Raw genomic sequence first — 23,146 nt, forward strand, 5'->3', positions numbered from 1 at the left:
AATAAACCACACAGACTCTCGGTTCAGAGAGTTCATTTCTGAGTTTGGTGTTGTGTTCTGGATAGTGAGCATTGTCAAGCCAGGGGCCACGAGTAAGTCTGTTCATTACCTGAACATAAGCTGTATTTGGCATAACAGGAAAACTTCCATAAAATAAAGATTTTTCTTGTGCTTTTGAAATATTCATCATATAGGAAACTCACATTTTTTACACTAAAAAAATAGAATGAGGTAAATGGAGAAAGTGAAATCAAATAGTAGTCTTAGCAACTGAAAGAGATTTGTGCTACATGTAATATGTAAGTCAAACTCAATCATTATAACAGTGGATATTTTTCATACAGCTGCAAGATTCTTAAACTCTAGCTGAGAGTGTCATTAATTTAAGAAATTAATACAAACAGGAGTTTGGGGCATCTATAGATATTTATTACGTTAATACTTCCCCTGTGAAGTGATTCAGCAACCAAAAAGCCCTGTTGAATAGATGCTGACTGTCCTGAAAAAGGCAAATTGATACATGATTGATTGAATCTTCTACACTTTCCTTTTTTTCTGAAGAGTTTTCATTAAATAGATTTTATGGTAATTAAATTTTTTTGGAAAAATAGTTGATAAGGGTAATAATATTTATTCAGAATTTTCTCTGGGTCAGACCCTCTGAAATAGTTTGTTTAACCACATTGTAATACCATTCCAATTTTACAGGTGATGAGTGAGATTAAGTAACTTGCTTAGCACAGAGACTGTCCAGAACTGGACTGTGGTTTTGAAGTGAAGTCTTTCTGACCTAAAAGGCCATGCTCCTTCTCTTTTATCTGTCCTAAGCTCTGATCTGTGTATTCTTTGGAGTTTTATAGACATTATTTTGTTTGGTATAATAAATTTGGGGGAGGAAAGGTATATGGGTATTTCATATTCTAGAAAGGATTAAAAAAAAAACAAACTGAGGCTCAGGGTGACATTGATAATCATTAGTAGAGTTGGACAGGACTTTGGATCTTTAAGCCGGGTTTTCCTGTTGCCGAGACTTTTAAATAGGGAGCAGTTGCAGTGATGTTTCTTACTCTTCAGCTCCAGTTGCTGCAGAAGCACTGATGCCGCAAAGGTATATGGTGCAGGGGGGCCCTGTGGACTGTTTCCCCCACTGGTGCACGTAACCGTCGTGCAATATTGAGACGAGGAAGTTGGCTTTGGTTCAATGACTGTGTAATTCTCTGTCATTTTACTGTGTGTGGATTCACGGAACCACCAGCACAATCGAGATACAGAACTGTTCCATCACGTGAAGACCTTTTTTTGTGCTACCCTGTATAGTTACACTCATGGTCTTGCCTCCCTGTGTAACCCTGGCAACCACTAGTCTGTTCTCCATCTCTGTAATTTTGTCCTTTTGAAAATAACACACAATAGAACCATATTGTTTGTGACCTTTTAAAGATAACTTTTTCCCCTCTTACCACGTATGAGATCCATCCAAGTTTTTGAGTGTATGTATAGTCCATCCATTTTTATGGCTGAGTAGTATTCCACAGCCTCTTCATTGATCATAGCCTTGTTGTGGTGAAGGGGCTTGCATAACCCAATGAGGCTATGAGCCACCCAAGACAGACGGGTCATGGTGAAGAGTTGTTACAAAATGTGGTCTACGGAGGAGGAAATGGCAACCCACTCCAGTATTCTTGCCATGAGAACCCCACGAACAGTATGAAAAGGCAAAAAGATATGACACTGGAAGGTGAGCCCCGTAGGTCGCAAAGTTGTCCATTCTGCTACTAGGGAAGAGTGGAGGGCAATAGCTCTAGAAAGAACAAAGCAGTTGAGTGAAAGTGGGAATGATGTTCAGCTGTGGATGTGTCTGGTGGTGAAAGTAAAGCTAGATGCTGTAAAGAACAGTATTATATAAGAACCTTGAGTGTTAGGTCCATAAATCATTGGACATGGTCAAGCAGGAAATGGCAACAGTGAATATTGACATCTTAGGAATCAGTGAACTAGAATGGATGGGAATGAGTGAATTTATTTCCGAGGACCATTATGTCTACTGTGGGCAAGAATCCCATAGAAGAAATGGAGTACCCTTCGTAGTCAACAAGAGAGTCTGAAATGCAGTATTGGGTGCAACCTCAAAAATGACAGAATGATCTTGATTCTTTTCCAAGGCAAACTGTTCAACATTACAGTGATCCAAATCTCTGCTTCAGCCACTGATGCTGAAGAAGCTGAAGTTGACCAGTTCTATGAAGACCTACAACACTTTTGAGAACTAACACCAAAAGATGTTCTTTTCATCACAGGGAATTGGAATGCAAAAGTAGAAAGTCAGGGGTTACCCAGAATAACAGGCACATTTGCCCTTGAAGTACAGAATAAAGCAGGGCCAACAGAGTTTTGTTAAGAGAACACACTGGTCACACCAAACACCCTTTTCCAACAAGCCAAGAGATGACCCTACACGTGGGCATCACCAGATGGTCAATACCGAAATCAAATTATGTTCTTTCAAACTGTGGTGGTGAAGAAGACTCTTGAGAGTCCCTTGGACAGCGAGGAGATAAAAAGGAAATCAATTCCAAATATTCATTGGATAGATGATGGTGAAGCTAAAGCTCCAGTACTTTGGCCACCTATTCAAAGAGTTGACTCTTTGGAAAGACCCCAGTGCTTGGAAAGCTTGAAGGCAAAAGGAGAAGGAGACAGCAGAGGATGAGATAGTTCATCACTGACTCAATGGACATGCATTTGAGCAAACTCTGGGAGGTAGTGGAGGACAGAGGAGCCTGGTGTATTGCAGTTCATGGGGTCACAAAGAGGCACGACTTAGTGACTGAAAACAGTAGCAAAGTGCCCCACAGCATGGCCGCAGCACAGTCAAGTCTCCAGTGGGAGCCTAAGGCTTTGTGGAATAGGATCTCCACTCTCACTCTTCATTGCCCTTAATGCCTATCAACTATTTTAAGTAAAGTTCTTATATTCAAGTTGATAGGGATTAGAAAGTTAAATTATAAAATGCTAATTTTGGAATAGAATGAAAATCAGAAAAGTGAGTGAATATTTAGTATTTGAGTTAAGTTTGAGGACTGTTATCTTTCAAGTGTGCAGACTCCCTTTTTTCTATGTGTAGATGTTTGAGAAAGCAATAGTCTTTGAACTTAGGTCCTCTGAACTCAGTTGGAAGAGGCTCGTTGTGGTCGTATGACTGTTCTGTGCCTTTTCTTATTTATGCAGGGTGTCAGTGATAGTCAGAAGTGACATTATACATTTATTTCATGTAGTTTTTCACTCATGGGATAAACACTAGCATTAATTTTATATTAGCTAAAATTAAATTTATATATAAAAAGAGAAGATTTAAAATAAGTGGTAGCTTGCCCTTTAAAATTTTCAGTTAAAACTGAAAATTTTAGCGCAGAAGAGGGCGCTAAAGTCAAGATGGCTGTGAACACCTGAACACCCCGCTCTCCCCCAGGGGGAGGAAGGCGAAAGAGCAGCCAAACGCCTGGGTGTTTCTCCTTAGCAAGCAAATCAGCCACAGAAACAGTGAAGTAAGGGAGGGTCTTGGCACAGAACTTCCCACAGTCAGGATTTCCTCAGAGTGCTCAACAATGGAGGTGGCAAGATGTTGGCTTTTGACATTGAAATGAAGGCCGTCAAGGAATTTTAGATTAAAAAAAAAATACAGTTAAATTGATCTTTTTAAGTAGAAAAAGCTTCTTCCAGTTTTTGAACAGTTAAAACAGATGAACTTCCCAGTAACTATATAGCAAATGAATCGTGGAAATTAGAATTCTTTATGAAGAGGAGGTTGAAGTCTCTGCAAACAGCATATTCTCTCTCTCTTTCTAATGCACACAGAGTATGACAGGTACTTTTGCAAATACTGTTTTAACAGTGCCTTATGTGAAAAGTTCATTCAAGCATGTAGATGAAATAAAAACCTTTTATGATACACTGGGGAATGAAGTTTCAGGTTTGTTTCTATGATTATGTGCGTTGTCAGCTTTTTGCTGTCTATAATTTTATATTTGTATAGTGATGAAGAAGTTGAGGTATATTCATTGTGCGTCTCTTGCTCCTTGGAAGAAAAGTTATGACCAACCTAGACCGCATATTAAAAAGCAGAGACATTACGTTGCCAACAAAGTTCCATCTAGTCAAAGCTATGGTTTTTCCAGTAGTCATGTATGGATGTGAGGATTGGACTGTAAAGAAAGTTTTAACGTTTACTGTATACACAAGGGGTTGTAATAGAGATGACAAAGATTGTTGTGACTGGGTTGAAGGACCAAATACTGACAGCAGTAAAAGCAAGGTAGCAGGGATGTGGGGACAAAAAGAGAAAGCAAGAGAATAAGAGAACGTATAAAATTTAAACCTAGGGGTGAAATATTTAGAAGAGGTCTAATGATCCCAAGCGTTGAATTTTGTTAGGGCTTTTCATTTTCCAAAAGCATTTTATTAAGGAAATACTTTATCTGCAAAAGACTTTGGTAGGAAGGACATCAAGTGCCACTAAAGCTGCAGCCCACATGCCTTAAAGTATTATGTATTACAATTGGAAGAAAAGAGAGAGCTAGGGCAAGAAGGGTAGAGACAGGAGAAGGATAGTGGGGGAAAAAAACAAACTGGTAACATGGACACTGGTGAGAGACCTGCCACAGAACTGTTATTTTGATTTATGTCATGTTTTCTGATACTTGTTATAAGTGGACATTTTGAGGTGACTTAAGTCTTCTACCATTTGGAGTCTGTTTATGTACTCCTCCCCCATCCCTAGGATATATTCAGCTACGAGTTTATGGCCAGAGATTAAATGGCTGATATTTAGGAAGGAATTTATGTATAAATTACACATTTTTAATGTATTTATTAAATGGATCTATTTTTATTTATTTAAAATTTATTTTAAATTGGAGGATAATTGCTTTACAGTGTTGTGTTCATTTCTGCCATACAATAACATGAATCAGCCATAAGTATATATATCCCCTTCCTCTTGAGCCTCCCACCACACCCCACCCCCCCCACCCCATCATTTTTAGTTTTGATTCAGTTCCTGATGTGTTGGTTCGGAGAACGTCATCATATCCAAGTGGTGAGTAAGTTCATTTTGTTAATGACTCAAAGATTTAGTTTAGTGCTAATTTAAAAATTTCTTTTGAGAATATTGGAAAAATACCACCTTGATTAGGCTATGGTCTTCAGTACAAGATTTTAGAAATAACTAAGGACTTGATAAGAGAAATAATGTAAAATGATCATGTTACTGAAAAAATACAGACTAATACTCAGCATTTACTGAACTTTAAACTTGTTTTAAGTGATCTTACTCATGGCAGGCAATATTTTACAGGCAAGGGGAATTATATTTTAATTGTTTATCCTCTCTTTTTGGTAGCCAGGGGCTACCTACAGAGGCTGTTTTGGTCGAAGCAGTTGAGTGATGCACGCATGTGTGCTTAGTCATTCAGTCGTGTCCAACTCTTTGTGACCCCATGGACTGCAGCCTGCCAGGCTCCTCTGTCCATGGGATTCTCCAGGCAAAAATACTGGAGTGGGTTGCCATTCCCTCCTCCAGGGGATCTTCCCATCAGGGATTGAACCCAGGTCTCCTGCATTGCAGGCAGATTTTTTACTATCTGAGCCACCAGGGAAGCCCAAGAATACTGGAGTGGGTAGCCTATTCCTTCTCCAGAGGATCTTTTCAACCCAGGAATCGAACCAGGTTCTCCTACATTGCAGATGGATTCTTTACCAGCTGAGCTACCAGGGAAGCTCAGTTGAATGAATACTCCTTTAATATTACTCATTTTCTGGTCCAGAACATTCCAAGTAAGAGATATTTTAGGTCTTAGCAAATCTTACAAAAACTTAAGAATGAAAAGGGATAGAGCCTTGAATTTCACATCACAGCTAAGGTGCAGGAAGGAGTTCTGTGCTCACAAAGTTCCACAGATAGCTGGTGGGGAGAGAATTTATTTGTAAGGAAACATAACTTTTTTACAGTTGCCTAAGATTAGATTATGTTTGGCAGGTTCAATAACTGAGGCAAGTTTTATTGTACACTAGGCCATACTTTCAGAGAAGGCAATGGCACCCTACTCCAGTACTCTTGCCTGGAAAATCCCATGGACGGAGGAGCCTGGTAGGCTGCAGTCCATGGGGTCACTAAGAGTCGGACACGACTGAGCGACTTCACTTTCACTCTTCACTTTCATGCATTGGAGAAGGAAATGGCAACCCACTCCAGTGTTCTTGACTTGAGAATCCCAGGGACGGGGGAGCCTGGTAGGCAGCTGTCTATGGGGTCGCACAGAGTCGGACACGACTGAAGCGACTTAGCATCAGCAGCAGGCCATACTTTGTATTCTTTGAGGCTTTTTCAAAATGTTAAAGATAATACAGTACCAGAGTGACAGCATTGCAATTTGATTTTATCATATGACGCAATAGCAGGATAGCTTTTTACCTATAATAGTTGACTGTTTCTTTGCCACAGTTCTTCCTGTGGGATCCTACAAGACATAAACTGAACTGCACTTAAAGACAACAATTAGAAGAAAGTACATGAGTAGTGTTTCTTGTCTGAAACATTTAGAGAGAGGAAAAGGAAAAGAATAATATGGAGACATTCAAACACCAATAGAATGGCAGAACTTCTGTAAAATAAAATTCAGCTAATACTTTGTACAAAACCAAAGACCTTTGAAAAGTGTTTCTAAAATATGTTGTTTAATACTTTTTAAACAAAGTGACATAATCATCTGAGACTGAAATATTCTTAAATTTTTTTTTCATTTCCCTGAAACATTCCTCAGCTCTTGATAACTAGTTTCTTAATATCCCAGTTACTCAAAAGAAGCTCAGATGTTTCCTCAAGTTTTCAGTACTATTTTATAATTTTTACAGGGTTAGGTAACATCTAGGGAATTCTTATGAGGAGATTGTGCTAGATATTTCATATAGTTAATCTTTACCACAACCTTATTAGGTAGCTATTGTCACCTCCATTTTACAGGGAAGGAAGCAGGCTTAGAGAATGTGAATGATCCAGACCTTGGCAGAACTGTTGTTTTTCTTTAAAACATTTTCCTGGCATTCTATCATTTGATTCTTGCAACACACTTTTCATGTTTCAGTTCTACAAATGACCATGCTGAGGGCCAGAGAGACAAAATGACTTGCCAAAGGTCATATTTGAATAGTTTAAGGAACAGTAAGATCTGAGGGAGATGTGGGCTTACTGTGGAATTTTCTAAGGTGCTCAAGACATTCTCAAGGATATGTTACTCATGTATTGGAATTGTCAGTTGAGGACATGAGTGATCTGTAACATGGATGGAGTGAGAGCAGGTTGGTCTAAACTAAAAGTAATTGAACAAAACCTTCTTGAATATAGAGACTACAACTTTCAAATCAGTTGCAGTTGCAAAAATCACTTTTTAGTAAAACTGATTCAATATAGTGAAACTCAACATTCAAAAAAATAAGATCATGGCATCTTGTCCCATCACTTCATGGCAAATAGATGGGGAAAAAATGGAAACAGGGGTAGACTTTATTTTCTTGGGCTGCAAAATCACTATGGATTGTGACTGCAGCCATGAAATTATAAGATGCTTGCTCCTTAGAAGAAAAGCTATGACAAACCTAGACAGTGTATTAAAAAGTAGACATCACTGCCAACAAAGGTCTGTATAGTCAAAGATATGGTTTTTCCAACAGTCATGCATGAATGTTGCACCATAAAGAAGGCTGAGTGCTGAAGAGTTGATGCTTTCAAACTGTGGTGCTGGAGAAGACTCTTTAGAGTCCCTTGGACAGCAAGGCGATCAAACTAGTCAGTCCTAAAGAAAATCAACACTGAATGTTCATTGGAAGGACTGATGCTGAAGCTGAAGTTTCCATACTTTGGCCACCTGATGCGAAGAGCTGACTCATTGGAAAAGACCCTGATGCTGGGAAAGATTGAGGACAGGAGAAGTGGGTAACAGAGATGATGGCATCTCTGACTCAATGGACATGAGTTTGAGCAAACTCTGGGACACAGTAAAGGACAGGGAAGGCTGGTGTGCTGCCGTCCATTGGGTTGAAAAGAGTTGGACATGACTGAGTGGCTGAACAACAACAACAAGGGATAAGGAAGGACACTGCATAATGATCAAGGGAATCAACTGAAGAAGATCCAACAATTGTACATATTTATGGACCCAACACAGGGGCATCTCAGGACAGAAGGTAAATGCTAAGTCATGAACGAGGAAACGGAAGTAGCACAGCAGTAGTGGGGGGCCTCAGCACCCCTCTTACACCAGTGGACACATCTTCCACACTGAAAATTAATGAAGAAACACAGGCCTTCAGTGACCGTTGGATCAAATAGGTTTAATTGATATTTATAGTATAAACATACTAAAACATCCATCCTAAAACATCGGAATATACTTTCTTCTCAAGTGCACATGGAACATTCTCCAGGACAGAGCACATCTTGGGTCACAAATGAAACCTTGGTAAATTTAAGAAACTTGAAATCATATCAGGTATCTTCTCTGACCACAATACTATGAGATTAGGAATCGATTATAGGAAGAAAAATTGTAAAAAATGGAAATACATGGATGCTACACAGTATGCTACTTCATAACCAAGAGATCAGTGAAGAAATCCAAGTAGAAATAAAAAAATACCCAGAAACAAAAGACAATGAAAATATGATGACCCAGAATCTATGGGATACAGCAAAAGCAGTTCTAAGAGGGAAGTTTATGGCAATACAATCCTAACCCAAGAAACAAGCAATTTCAGATAAACAACCTAACCTACACCTAAAGCAACTAGAGTCAACAAAGAAGAAACCCCAAAGTTAGTGGAAGAAAAGAAATCATAAAAATCAGAGCAGAAATAAAAGAAACAGAAACCCCAAAAAACAATAGAAAAGATCAATGAAACTAAAAGCTGATTTTTTTGAGAAAGATTAACAAAATGCATAAACCTTTAGCCAGACTCATTATGAAAAAAGGGGGGAGCACTCAATAAAGTTAGAAATGAAAAAGAAAAAGTTACAACTGACACCACAGAAATACAAAGGATCATAAAGACTACTACAAGCAACTATATGCCAGTAAAATGGAAAACCTGGAAGAAATGGACAAATTCTTAGAAAGAAAGCAACCCAATAAAAAAATGGCTATAAGACCTAAATACACATTTCTCAGAGAAGACATACAGACTGCCAACAAATACATGAAAAGATGCTCAACACCACTAATTTTTAGAGAAATGCAAATAAAAACTGCAATGAGGTATCACCTCACACAGGTCTGAATGGCCACCATCAAAAAATTTACAAACAATAAATGCTGGAGAGAACATGGAGAAAAGGGAACCCTCTTACACTGTTGGTGGGAATGTAAGTTGGTGCAGCCACTATGAAGAACAGTATGAGGTTCCTTAAAAACTAAAAGCAGAATGGCCATATGACTGAGCATATGCCCCCTATTGAGCATATGGCCAGTGAAAAGCATAATTCAAATGTTACATGAACCCCAGTGTTTATTTCAGCTCTGTTTACAGTAGCCGGGACATGGAAGCAACATAAATCAACAGAGGAATGGATATGTGGTACATATTACAATGGAATATTTGTTGTTTAGTTGCCACGTTGTGTCCTGACTCTTTGCAGTCCCATAGACTATAGCTTGCCAGGCTTCTCTGTCCATGGGATTTCCCAGGCAAGAATACTGGAGTGGGTTGCCATTTCCTTCTCCAGGAGAGCTTCCCAAACCAGGGATCAAATCTGTATCTCCTGTATTGGCAGGCAAGTTCTTTACCACTGAGCTATGAAGGAAGCCCACAAATGAAATATTCAGTTCAGTTCAGTTCAGTTGCTCAGTCGTGTCCAACTCTTTGTGACCCCATGAATCCCAGCACACCAGGCCTCCCTGTCGATCATCAACTCCTGGAGTTCACTCAGACTCACATCCATCGAGTCAGTGATGCCATCCAACCATCTCATCCTCTGTCGTCCCCTTCTCCTCCTGCCCCCAATCCCTCCCAGCATCAGAGTCTTTTCCAATGAGTCAGCTCTTCCCATGAGATGACCAAAGTATTGGAGTTTCAGCCTCAACATCAGTCCTTCCAAAGAACACCCAGGACTGATCTCCTTTAGAACGGACTGGTTGGATCTCCTTGCAGTCCAAGGGACTCTCAAGAGGCTTCTCCAACACCACAGTTCAGAAGCATCAATTCTTCGGTGCTCAGCCTTCTTCACAGTCCAACTCTCACATCCATACATGACCACAGGAAAAACCATAGCCTTGACTAGACGGACCTTTGTTGGCAAAGTAATGTCTCTGCTTTTGAACATGCTATCTAGGTTGGTCATAACTTTCCTTCCAAGGACTAAGCGTCTTTTAATTTCATGGCTGCAGTCACCATCTGCAGTGATTTTGGAGCCCCCCAAAATAAAGTCTGCCACTGTTTCCACTGTTTCCCCATCTATTTCCCATGAAGTGATGGGACCAGATGCCATGATCTTAGTTTTCTGAATGTTGAGCTTTAAGCCAACTTTTTCACTCTCTTCTTTTACTTTCATCAAGAGGCTTTTTAGTTCCTCTTCACTTTCTGCCATAAGGGTGGTGTCATCTGCGTATCTGAGGTTATTGATATTTCTCCCGGCAATCTTGATTCCAGCTTGTGCTTCTTCCAGCCCAACGTTTCTCATGATATACTCTGCATATAAGTTAAATAAGCAGGGTGACAGTATATAGCCTTGACATACTTCTTTTCCTATTTGGAACCAGTCTGTTGTTCCATGTCCAGTTTCTAACTGTTGCTTCCTGACTTGCATATAGGTTTCTCAAGGGACAGGTCAGGTGGTCTGGTATTCCCATCTTTTTCAGAATTTTCCACAGTTTATTGTGATCCACACAGTCAAAGGCTTCGGCATAGTCAATAAAGCAGAAATAGATGTTTTTCTGGAACTCTCTTGCTTTTTCCATGATCCAGCAGATGTTGGCAATTTGATCTCTGCTTCCTCTGCCTTTTCTAAAACCAGCTTGAACATTTGGAAGTTCATAGTTCACGTATTACTGAAGCCTGGCTTGGAGGATTTTGAGTATTACTTTACTAGCGTGTGAGATGAGTGCAATTGTGGGGTAGTTTGAGCATTCTTTGGCATTGCCTTTCTTTGGGATTGGAATGAAAACTGACCTTTTCCAGTCCTGTGGCCACTGCTGAGTTTTCCAAATTTGCTGGCATATTGAATGCAGCACTTTTCACAGCATCATCTTCCAGGATTTGAAATAGCTCAACTGGAATTCCATCATCTCCACTAGCTTTGTTTGTAGTGATGCTTTCTAAGGCCCACTTGACTTCACATTCCAGGATGTCTGGCTCTAGGTGAGTGATCACACCATTGTGATTATTTTGGTCATGAAGATCTTTTTTGTACAGTTCTTCTGTGTATTCTTGCCACCTCTTCTTAATATCTTCTACTTCTATTAGGTCCATACCATTTCTGTCCTTTATCGAGCCCATCTTTGCATGAAATGTTCCCTTGGTATCTCTAATTTTCTTGAAGGGATCTCTAGTCTTTCCCATTCTGTTGTTTTCCTCTATTTCTTTTCATTGATCGCTGAGGAAGGCTTTCTTATCTCTCCTTGCTATTCTTTGGAACTCTGCATTAGATGCTTATATCTTTCCTTTTCTCCTTTGCTTTTCGCTTCTCTTCTTTTCACAGAGAAAAGAAGAGAAAAGGCTATTTGTAAGGCCTCCCCAGACAGCCATTTTGCTTTTTTGCATTTCTTTTCCATGGGGATGGTCTTGATCCCTGTCTCCTGTACAATGTCACGAAGCTCTGTCCATAGTTCATCAGGCACTCTTATCTATCAGATCTAGTCCCTTAAATCTATTTCTCACTTCTACTGTATAATCATAAGGAATTTGATTCGGGTCATACCTGAATGGTCTAGTGGTTTTCCCTACTTTCTTCAATTTAAGTCTGAATTTGGCAATAAGGAGTTCATGATCTGATCCACAGTCAGCTCCCAGTCTTGTTTTTGCTGACTGTATAGAGCTTCTCCATCTTTGGCTGCAAAGAATGTAATCAGTCTGATTTCAGTGTTGACCATCTGGTGATGCCCATGTGTAGAGTCTTCTCTTGTGTTCTTGGAAGAGGGTGTTTGCTATGACCAGTGCGTTATCTTGGCAGAACTCTGTTAGCCTTTGCCCTGCTTCATTCCATATTCCAAGGCCAAATCTGCCTGTTATCCCAGGTGTTTCTTGACTTCCTACTTTTGCATTCCCGTCCCCTATAATGAAAAGGACATCTTTTGGGGGTGTTACTTCTAAAAATTAAATATTATTCAGCCATAAAAAAGAAGAAAACCATGTCATTTGTAGAGATATAGATGGACCTAGTGTCTGTCAATACAGAGTGAAGTAAGTCAGAAAGAGAAAAATACACGTTAACACATATTTGTGGAATCTAGAAAAATGGTAAAAATGATCTTATTGCAAAACAGAAATAAAGGCACAGATGTAGAAAACAAATGTAATGGATACCAGGAGGGAAAGGGAGGGGTGAATTGGAAGAGTGGAGATTGATGTATGCACTACCATGTATAAGACAGATAACTAGCGAGAACCTGCTCTAGAGCAGGAAACTACTGGGTACTCTGTGGTGACCTCAGTGGGAAGGAAATCCAAAACAGCAGGTGTAAGTTGATGTATGGCTGGTTTACTTCGCTGTAGAGCAGAAACTGACACAGCGGAGTAAAGTAACCATAGTCCAATTAAAAAAAAGAAGCCATGCCTAGGATAGTGTGCTAATAATAAAATTAAGAAAAATGTGTTTTGAATGTCACGTGGTTAATGATGGCTTTTCTTTCATGACAGTGCTGGGAGAAGGACTGGCCAAGGGAGATGGCGCCTTTCAGGCAGTGCTTTGCTGCATGCAGCTTAAAGGAAAGCTCCAGCCTGTATCCCACATTCTTGCCAAGTCACTGACAGGAGAGTCCCTGGTATGTTGACTGGTTCTAGATTTGAATGTCCAAAAATGTGTTCACCCCTTGGACTTCTTAGGTGTATTACCTGCATCCTGTAGGTTCTGTCAGAAATCAAAGTTTATGAGTAGCTACTTACTTCTTTTCAACATACTCATATTTAAGCATTGGATTCTTGTATTAATGTCATTTGTGATTAAGAGATAATTTTTAAAGCTTTGAAACTATAGAATAACTGATTTTCTTTAAAGGTATAATTTAACAGAGCCTGAAGGTATTTTTGAGTTTTAAAATGCTTCTGTGGATATATGATCTTATAGGTTTGTTAAATTTAGTCATTTATTGTATATAAAGTGCTTAAATTTATCTAAACTAAGTAATAATTACTTTTCTTTCTGATGATGTTCATATTCATGGCTGCTCTGATGAAGTTATCTCGTTCTATTCAGACCTTGGGATACATTTTTGTATGCTCTATTAAATTTTCTAGAGTTTTTGTCTATTTGTTTTCGGATGACTTAATGGAAAGACTTCCTTTTTTGAACTTTAGAGTTGGCAGTCTATAGAAATTGGAAGAAAAGATATGTTATGACTTTTTTCACCAGTTGGTAACTGTTACAAAACTGATACTTTTTGAGTCATAATGAAAGATGGTGAAAGTAAAAAAAAACAACATATGTATACTTTGTTATACAGCCTGAGTTCTCTATATTCTGAATTATCATAAACTGTGGAAACCTGGAGCAAAGTTGTGTTCTCACTGCAAATAAATATACATCTGGTGAAAAAGAAGGAAATCGGGAAAGTACTTTGTATATTGTTGAGGGTAATATAATGACCCATCTCGGGGGCTAATTTAGTTATTTTCTAAGGAATTATTGTGCAGTAAATTGTTTAGTAGGTTTAATAGTATCTTTTTATTTCACCATCTTAACAAATGAACATAAAAGCTAAGGTATCTTATTAATTATAGCAAAATTGTATGGGTCAGTTCAGTCGCTCAGTCGTGTCCGACTCTTTGCGACCCCATGAATCGCAGCACGCCAGGCCTCCCTGTCCATCACCAACTCCTGAAGTTTACCCAAACTCATGTCCATCGAGTCGGTAATGCCATCCAACCATCTCATCCTTTGTTGTCTCCTTCTCCTCCTGCCCCCAATCCCTCCCAGCATCAGAGTCTTTTCCAATGAGTCAACTCTTCCCATGAGGTGACCAAAGTATTGGAGTTTCAGCTTCAGCATCAGTCCTTCTCATGAACACCCAGGACTGATCTCCTTTAGGATGGACTGGTTGGATCTCGTTGCAGTCCCAGGGACTCTCAAGAGTCTTGTATGGGTATTTAGTTCTAAATAGGTGATAAAGAATATTTCTCTTCTTTATTATTTAGATAATTCTATCTTTAAGGATCTTTTCTATTTAAATTGAGCATATTACAGTGTTTTACCTGTTGGATTTTTTTTTTTTTTTTACCTGTTGGATTTTTAAATTAAAAATTAAGAAGCAATTTGCTTTCAAATCTCAAGTGAAATTTGAATTTCTCAAGAGCTCATGTTTTATGTTTTCCTTCAGCAGCTTTAATGAACCGTCTGTAGTAGTGTGATCATCGTATGTGAATCTGAATCATAAGTAACCAAGTTCACGTGTTTGGTTTAGGAAAAGGAGTTTTAAAAAGTTGAAGTTTTTTTTTTTTTTTTTTAATCCTACTTTGAGTGATACTCATTGTTAATGTTATTGAATTAATCTTAAATTCTTACAAGATGAATACAGTGTTTTAGGGCATACTGTATGTTTTGTCCGGTTCATCTTTCTAACTTCCCACATAGAGGGTTGGCTTTGCTGTCACCTCTAATAGTAATGAGGATAGGAGAGGAGCATAGCATTAGTTTTCTTTTTATGGGTAAACCTTAGAAATAGCCAAAGAGTCAAGTTCAGAGTAAAAAACTAATATGCCGCTTGGTTTCCCCCTTTTTCATTTGCCCTTTCAGAATGGGATGGTAACAAAAGATTTGACAAGGCTAAAAACACTTCTCAAAGAAACAGAGGTAAGACTATTTCAGCCGATCTCTTTGGGCAGAGTTTGACTTATTCTGAATGGCACGTGTTCGGTATTAAGATGTGGGTGGTCACTGGGCATCAGAGGCTTTACCAGTGGGTAGGGAAGCTGTTAGCCTTTCTGTGGCCAGGCTCACTCCCATCCTAGGGGCTTTGCTTCCTCGCAAGGTGCCTGTTTTGTCCCTAATTCTTTTTAGCTGTCTCTGTCCAATAAATGGAGAGGTGATTGGGAAATTTTGGTTTTTAACTACATCTGGCTATTAGAAAATATTTTCTAAGTAACTAATAAAAGTCTGTGATGTTTTTATGGAGTGAGTTTAGGTGATGGGAATAATGTGTAACAGGGTAAATGGTGAACAAAAATGTGCTCTGGTGATGAGTTGAAGGCCAGGGACAGCAGGGCGTGTAAAAGGCCCGTGGATTTGTAAGTCTCAAATTTCTGTTCCTCATACAGTCATGTAAATGTATTTTTACTTAGCTGTCTCGTTTTATTTTTTGTCTTATTTTAAAAATAGCTGTTTTTGTCAGCTTTTATCATAAATGGAAATCCATGTAAACTGACTGACTGATTGGCTTTTTTATTTAAAAACTGGTACCTACTATATGCTAGGTATTATGCTTGGTGCTGTGGATACAGCCCTGAACGAGATACTTGTGGTCCTTGTCCTTGGGGAGGTTAAAGTCTTGGGGAGGAAATAGACAATAAATTAATTAATTAAACACAGGTATAGGTGTAATTCACATTGAGGTACATGGGATGAGCTTTCTGTGATGGAAAAATAACTGGAATGGTAGTGAGGGGATGAGACACTTAAGCTCAGTTGAGAATTAATAAAGTGCTGTGTCCTGGAGAGTGAGGTGAAGGGCGTTCCCGTCAGGCTGAGAGGATGAGAAGAGCACCCAGGTGTAAACCTTGACCTCCTCCTGTAGGTTACATTCACACTTCAAATATCATAATGCATTACAGTTCATAGCAACAAATAAGTATGCAAAGAAGACAGTCATCGTGAGGTACATAAGCTGGATAAAGGTACTGTTTTGCTACAATTCAGTAGGATTTTAAAATATATTATTTTCTTAGTCTTATTATGAATTAAATGAAAATCAATAAGCTCTAACTTCAGAGCCATTTCCCTCTGGTATTTATGTAGTCTTTTTAATTTCTAAGAAGTAAAATAAGACAATTATAAGTGTTTTAGACTTTTAAAATGAAAACATAAAATAAGATGATTTTCGTTTTAAGATTCTTGGCCTTGTTCTTCTCTCTTATTACCTTAATTGAATTAGCAGCTTTACGTCTGATAATCATACACAAATATATGTAAAGTTTTATTTTTGATATTTATAATCCTGTTCTGTATAAGGTTACAAATATTATTTGACTCTCATTTTGTTACCATACTTTGGAATAAGTGACAAGTTTTGTTTATAATTTCTGTGTAACCAGAGTAGTAGTATTTTTGGTTAGTGAACTGGTACTAATAAAAAAAAATCCATCTAGAAAAAGCTAACAGTGTTACTCTTATTTATAATTACACTTGATATACTTAAAAATAGCAACAATTTGTTATTTAAAGATTGGGCTGAGCTGATATTTAACCTGTAAGTGCTAGTGGATTAGAATAAAGACATGAAACTAAAGACTGACTAATGAAAACAGAGAGACAATACATATTCTTCAGAGAAATTTCAATACCAAATCAATATTTGATTATAAGATTATAAGAATTCTAGCAATGTGAAATGTGTCTGCTTTCCCTGAAGGTCTCAGTAAAGACCTTCTTGATGTTGCCTTTCTGTCTTGGGGTCTGAGCATATAAAAAGGGTGTTTTCAAAAGTACAATACGTTGGAACCTAAAAGCCACAGTGGCCGATTTTCTTATTCTTACCGGCTCTTCTGATGAGGGTGGGCAGTTCACCGGCACCCCTCCCCGCTCCCCGCTCCAGGCTGAGAGCAACAGTGTCGGCACAGGCATCTCCTGCCGCTGCAGGCTGTTGCAGACGCAGACTCACAGATATACGCGTGTCTTTCCCTTTCAGCAGTTACAGATGCTTTAAGCTTTATCTCATCACTCAAACATCTTCCTCCATTTTTTCTTGCGTATTTGGTAAATTTATTTTGATAAATTTTTTTTAGAGGAGATACTTTCAATTCATACTTGAAGTGAGTTTTTAGCTCTTTTATAAATTCTGTGTAATTGGAATCATATTTTAAGGGCTAGTATGGGACTGTACCATTTAGGTCTTGCTTATAGAATGTTAAAGGATCATTAAATACATCTTTTTGGTGGGTATAGAGTCTTTATAATGTGAATAATTATGTCCTGATTTATTTGCTAGCTTCTACATAGTCTTAAACTTGGTCCTTGTTTTACGAAAAAAATTGAGTTGTCTTCAAAAACTATTTAGTAAGTAGTTTGAGAATCAGAAAGCTTTTTCCTGGTTTACTTCCAGCCCAGCCTCAAAAGGGTCCAATTTAATCAGTAACATGTAAATTACGGTGATATTGCTTCAGTTATATCCAATTAGCATTTATGACATTCTTTCTATGATACAAAACATTCCAAATTTCGTCCTGGGGTACTGTTTCCTCCTTGTGATTCAGTTCAGCATTTACTGAGTGCTGTGCTGTTCACGGGTCTGTGGGTTTTGGAAAGCTGAGAGAGCCATGGAAAACAGTCTGAAGGGCCAACCCAAGATGTGCATAGCTAATGTACCCACAGGGCTACCTGTGGTCAGTAAGTGCTGTACCAGAAGAACAAGCAGGGAGAGGGGAGATAGACACCCTGTGGGAAACCAGGGAGGCTAGAGTGTGAGAATTGCGGTTAAAGGATGGAGGCAGCTGAGGGCAGACCCAAAAGTGCCTTGCTACTAATACTAAGTTGGCCGTCAGGCAGCTTTGGGGCAGATGAGACAAGCAGAATGAGGCGCTTACAGGGCAGTGGCAGTGGGGTCGAGTATGAGATAGACGTGAGAGACATTCTGGACCTTGCTGGGCAAGATTTGGAGACTACTCAGAGCAGAACAGGACTTCCCTGGTGGCTCAGACAGTAAAGCATCTGTCTATAATGCGGGAGACCCAGGTTCGATCCCTGGGTTGGGAAGATCCCCTGGAGAAGGAAATGGCAGTCCACTCCAGGACTATTGCCTGGAAAATCCTTTGGACAGAGGAGCCTGGTAGTCTACAGTCCGTGGGGTCCCAAAGAATCAGACACAAAAGAGCGACTTCACTTTCACTTTCACTTTTCAGAGCAGAACAGAAAAGGGACGGTTCAAGATGTCTTTCAGGATTTCAGTCTGGCTCTTTTTGGGGAAGGTGAATCCATTAACTTGAGACAAGGAGCACTGAAGGATGATGAGATTTGAAATTAAAGTTGATGAGTTTTATTTTAGACATACTACAGTTTGAAGCGCTTGGGTAGTTACCCATCCATCTACCCACCCTTCCTTCCACCCATCTATCCAGCCATCCAGATTTACTGGGCATCCATTATGTGCCAGATGCTCTGAGGCACAGGAATGCAGACAGGCAGTTAGTTGTAGGCTGTTAACAGTGGATCTGTATGTGGCTGACAGGGACCCAGCAGGTAAAATGCTATAGAGTCGTTAAGTGAAAATGCTTTAGCTGGCACTCAGTTGAAATTGGGGATGTGGAGCTTACTTCAGTTCAGTTCAGTCGCTCAGTCATGTCCGACTCTTCGCGACCCCATGAATCGCAGCACGCCAGGCCTCCCTGTCCATCACCAACTCCCGGAGTTCACTCAGACTCATGTCCATCGAGTCAGTGATGCCATCCAGCCATCTCATCCTCTGCCGTCCCCTTCTCCTCTTGCCCCCAATCCCTCCCAGCATCAGAGTCTTTTCCAATGAGTCAACTCTTTGCACGAGGTGGCCAAAGTACTGGAGTTTCAGCTTTACATTCCTTCCAAAGAAATCCCAGGGCTGATCTCCTTCAGAATGGACTGGTTGGATCTCCTTGCAGTCCAAGGGACTCTCAAGAGTCTTCTCCAACACCATAGTTCAAAATCATCAATTCTTTGGTGCTCAGCCTTCTTCACAGTCCAACTCTCACATCCATACATGACCACAGGGAAAACCATAGCCTTGATTAGACGGAGCTTACTTAGAGTAAAGTAAAAGCCAAAGGGGCAGATGGAGGACTTGTCTGCATTAGAGGAAATCAGAGTGAGTAGGTCCTCAGCCACGGCCTCTGCTGTGGGAGAACGGCTGATTTCAGACAGTGAGCGGTGGTACTGGACTCAATGGAGGGGGGGTGGGGGTGGGTGTGATGCCGCCCCGACTGGCCCTGCTCCAGATGTTAGAAGAGAGAGCCGTGCACACAACAGGGGAGGGTGCTGCTCCCTGGGGCTCAGGGCTGGGGACCGAGGCTGCTTTTGCCCACAGGTAATTGTTATGTAGGGAGTTTTTATCGGTTTCCTTAATGTGGGCCACACAGTTACTTCTTTTCCATATTTAAATGTGGAACCATAGCGCAAAGAGCAAAAAATACCACTTGTAATATTAGTGTTTATTAAGTTTCTAAATATTCCATCTCAAGCTTTTTAAAATGTTGAAATTTTCCAAGTTTAATTCAAATCAGCTAGTTATTTCTTATATAAAAATTTCTTTCATTTGAAAACTTGCAGACAGCAACTAGTAACGTCCTCTCTGGATATCATGTGGAAGACTTAGAGGAGGGTAAGTACTAAACTGTGCAACCTCTGTAGCTATAATTACATTGGGCGTTGCTTCTTGTTGATTAATGGGAGGGCATTTCTGAGTTATAGTACAGGTTAGTGGAAGCATAGAAGAGAATATAAAAGTTTCATTTAAGAAATGTGGATGAAAGCAATTTTTTCCCTAACCCCTATTCATAGAATAATAGAGGAGTGGAGGCGGGAGGTAATTGCGGAAGTCATCTGTTCATCTCTTTTCCACCGTATACGTAGTTCTAAATTAAAACCTCATTCTTAGCAATCTGTGGAGGGAGATCTTTTCTCCTTTCTCACGCTCTGTCACATGCTGGTGCAGTTACTACTTTCTGGAAATGGTCCTGCCAGTAGTAAGGTCCGTGGGCTCCTCTTCTCTTCCCAGAGGAAGGTGGAGAGAGGCCAGCACTCACTGAGTGTTTGCTCAGTGACGTCTGCTGTTCAGTGGCTTTCACAAAACAAGTACTGAGTTATTAGAGCCCTTCTCCATCTTTTTGATAGGTGATGAAACTGATGTTTGTTAAGGTTCAGTAATTTCCCAGTCACGCATACAGTAAAGGGATGACTCATAGCTTTAAGCTCAGTCTGGCTCAGTGGATTTTGTCCGGCGGTGTGGGCTGGGCACAGTGACTTGTGAGGAGGCAGGAAATGGCCTCAAGGTCCTGGAGGCTTGCTGCTGTTGAGCCTTGATGGCTCCAGCCTTTTTTCTTGGACACTTTGTTTCCATTGGATTATTTGGAACCTTTTATCTGAATGCATCAAAATTCACTGTATTCAGAAGTAAACACGTGTTATTTTTAGCTCCTATCTCAGAATTCACCTTTATGAACTTTAATTGTTAAAAAAGGATTACTTTATGCAGCGACACGTGTCAGACACCCCCTAAGGAACATGGATGGCAATGTGGAACGTATTCCATATACAGGACTGGAATTTGTTTTACAAAATTTCCTCTTCCCAGGAGACCATAATTTTCTGCTTCTGGAAGTAGTTCCTAATAGAGATGTAACTCATACCTAAGACGTGACAAGCATGCCAACACATCCCCCTTTAGGTGCCAGGGGAGAGACTGCACTTGGAGTATGTCCACCGGTTGCTGGGATAGAGTAAGGGTCACTGACTTGTTTTAGCGGTTGTGTAACTGCTCCTTCAGTGGTTTCTAAGTTTCATGTGGCTAACTGATTTAATCCACTTGATTGGTGAATTACTCTTTTTGGTAGAGACAAGCATGTCATGTTCATTTTACATCATCTGAGATGATGTGTATGGAGGGTTAATAGTATTTCTTACACATTAAATATCAGAATTATCAGCAAGCCTCAAATGATAAGACTATATCCTGATTACTCTCTAGGATCTTGTAATGGTTGGCATTTCCGCCCACCACCTAGGGGAATCACAAGCAGCGAGGAATATACTTTGTGTAAAAGGTAACGTGAATTTTTTTTTTAAACCAATGACATATCTTTATTCAAAGGATAGTTAATTTTCCTTCACTTTTTGAAAATAATTCAAATTTAAAGAAGATAAAGGAAGTGAAGGAAGAAGTATAATGATTGAGTAAAATGGTTTATTTTCAGTTTGAAACAGAAGCCATAATGGTCATTATCATTAAATAATAAAAATCAAAACCATATTGATGATCCTTCTTTTAATTATAAAGAACAATGATCTAAATGGAAATTGTTAAGACTTTTGTCATACCAGTTGGAATAATATGACTTAATTACTGGTCTCTTGTTTATGTGAAATTTGCCTAACCTAAATTATGATGATTTAAACTGAAGTTACCTTATATAAACTGAAATAGAGCATAAAATAGATAAATGTTGAATTATTTTGATAACTTTTCTAAGAAAAAAGAAAATCTATTACCTTCACATAATCTTATATAGAATTTATGAGTAGTTTATATTTGAAGGGCTAACCTTTCAAAATTTAGTGATTGTATGTTAAGGTAGAATTATTAAAGTCACATCAGAAGGTTCTTTTTATAAGAACTAGTGACTAGTGGTTTTTTAGATACAAGTTCTAATTACTCTAGATTACTTTTGATAATGAAGGAAATTTGATATGTAGTTTTGATTTTATAGTAGAAATAAAGAAACTGAGAGGTAAATTTGAAGATTCTGGTGGCAGAGAGGTAGGACACAATCTGATGCAAAGGACATATAAGAAATTTTGTAGTCCAGATAGAGTATCAAGCCTTCCATCTTTAGGGAAATAATTTAAAGCAATAGGAAAACAAATATTTGGCTCATTAAGATATACTAAAGAGAAAAAAAATGCATGATTTTAAATGTCTTATATGAAGCATATGAGAACTTAATAGCATACTTTAAGTTCAAATACTTTGTGTATCATCAAAAAAAAACTTTAAACACACTTGTCTTTTCAAGTAGGATGAGCCACTTGATGGTTCATTTTGTATTTTGTAATGTCCATATTTTTCCAATTGAAAAATTATCTAAAACATAGCATCCTTTTTAACCCATTGCTATTTATAACTTGATTTTCATTTTTTTTCTCTCAGAAGATCTTTCATTAATTTTGTAATGTTTCAATTGTTTAAAAACTGGCTGGATCTCTTATTTCATAGAGTATTTTAGACTTAAAGTTACTGATCAGTCTTGCATTTTTATCTGTTTTGACCATCGAATTGTCAGTTGAATTTTCTGAGTCATAAATGTTGAGAAATCATTAACTATATATCCTTTAAAATGGACATTTGTGAATTTACCCATTGAAGAACTTAATCTATTGAAATAATTAAGATTCTTATATAAAACTTTTATTCTTAATTTATTTAAAACTTAAAGCAAATTAATATAGTCCAGTATTTTCAGTGAAATATAGGTAATAGTAATGTAGAGAAGAGTGAAGGGATTACATTTGAAGGTGAAACGTAGAAGTCTTGAAATGTTAATTCAGTGACATATTTTATTTTTTTCCAGAACAAAATTCCTAGGATGTGGAAAATTTTCTGTAGGTCCTTTCAGTTTAGGAAGTAGGGCATACCTGTGCTTGACAAACTAATCCACTCGATGTCAGTGTTGCTTTAGAGAAACTGCTCTAGGAGGAATTGTCTAAGAGAGTTGTTTTATCACGAAGGAGCCTACCTTTTCAATGCCCATTTTTGTGGGTGGGGATGGTTATGAACATGTTCTGCTTTGTCGCCCCTTATTCCAGAGAAAGAGGTCAGTGCATGTTGGTGGGAGAGGGGTTGCTGCTTCATTAACTGTTGTGAATGTTCTCTAACCTCTTCTTCCTCCTCTGTGATAAACAAACCCTTTCAGGAGATGAAGTTTTGTTTTTGTTACTGAAGAGACGGAGGGCAAATGCTGGAAGTTTATCTTTTAAATGGTCCAACAAAGTATA

The 23,146-nt window shown here is 38.9% G+C and overlaps 1 protein-coding gene across 29 annotated transcripts in view; it reads left to right on the forward strand.

Annotated features, from left to right (window-relative positions):
- Nucleotides 1-23,146, forward strand: part of HELZ (helicase with zinc finger) — a 152,661-nt gene that overhangs the window by 27,078 nt on the left and 102,437 nt on the right. For 19 of the 29 annotated variants that reach the window (XM_086355704.1, XM_086355717.1, XM_086355703.1 and 16 more), the window contains 4 exons: nt 12,901-13,025; nt 14,993-15,049; nt 19,706-19,757; nt 21,123-21,198. In XM_086355704.1, the coding sequence (XP_086211830.1) occupies nt 12,901-13,025; nt 14,993-15,049; nt 19,706-19,757; nt 21,123-21,198 (310 nt within the window). The remainder of the gene's footprint in view (nt 1-12,900; nt 13,026-14,992; nt 15,050-19,705; nt 19,758-21,122; nt 21,199-23,146) is intronic. The other 10 variants (XM_086355721.1, XM_086355728.1, XM_086355720.1 and 7 more) reach the window with 1 other exon arrangement.

The sequence above is a fragment of the Bos grunniens genome, chromosome 19 (assembly GCF_055505025.1).
Source record: "Bos grunniens cultivar Pamir isolate PY7600 chromosome 19, Bosgru_T2T1.0, whole genome shotgun sequence".
Classification (NCBI taxonomy): domain Eukaryota; kingdom Metazoa; phylum Chordata; class Mammalia; order Artiodactyla; family Bovidae; genus Bos; species Bos grunniens.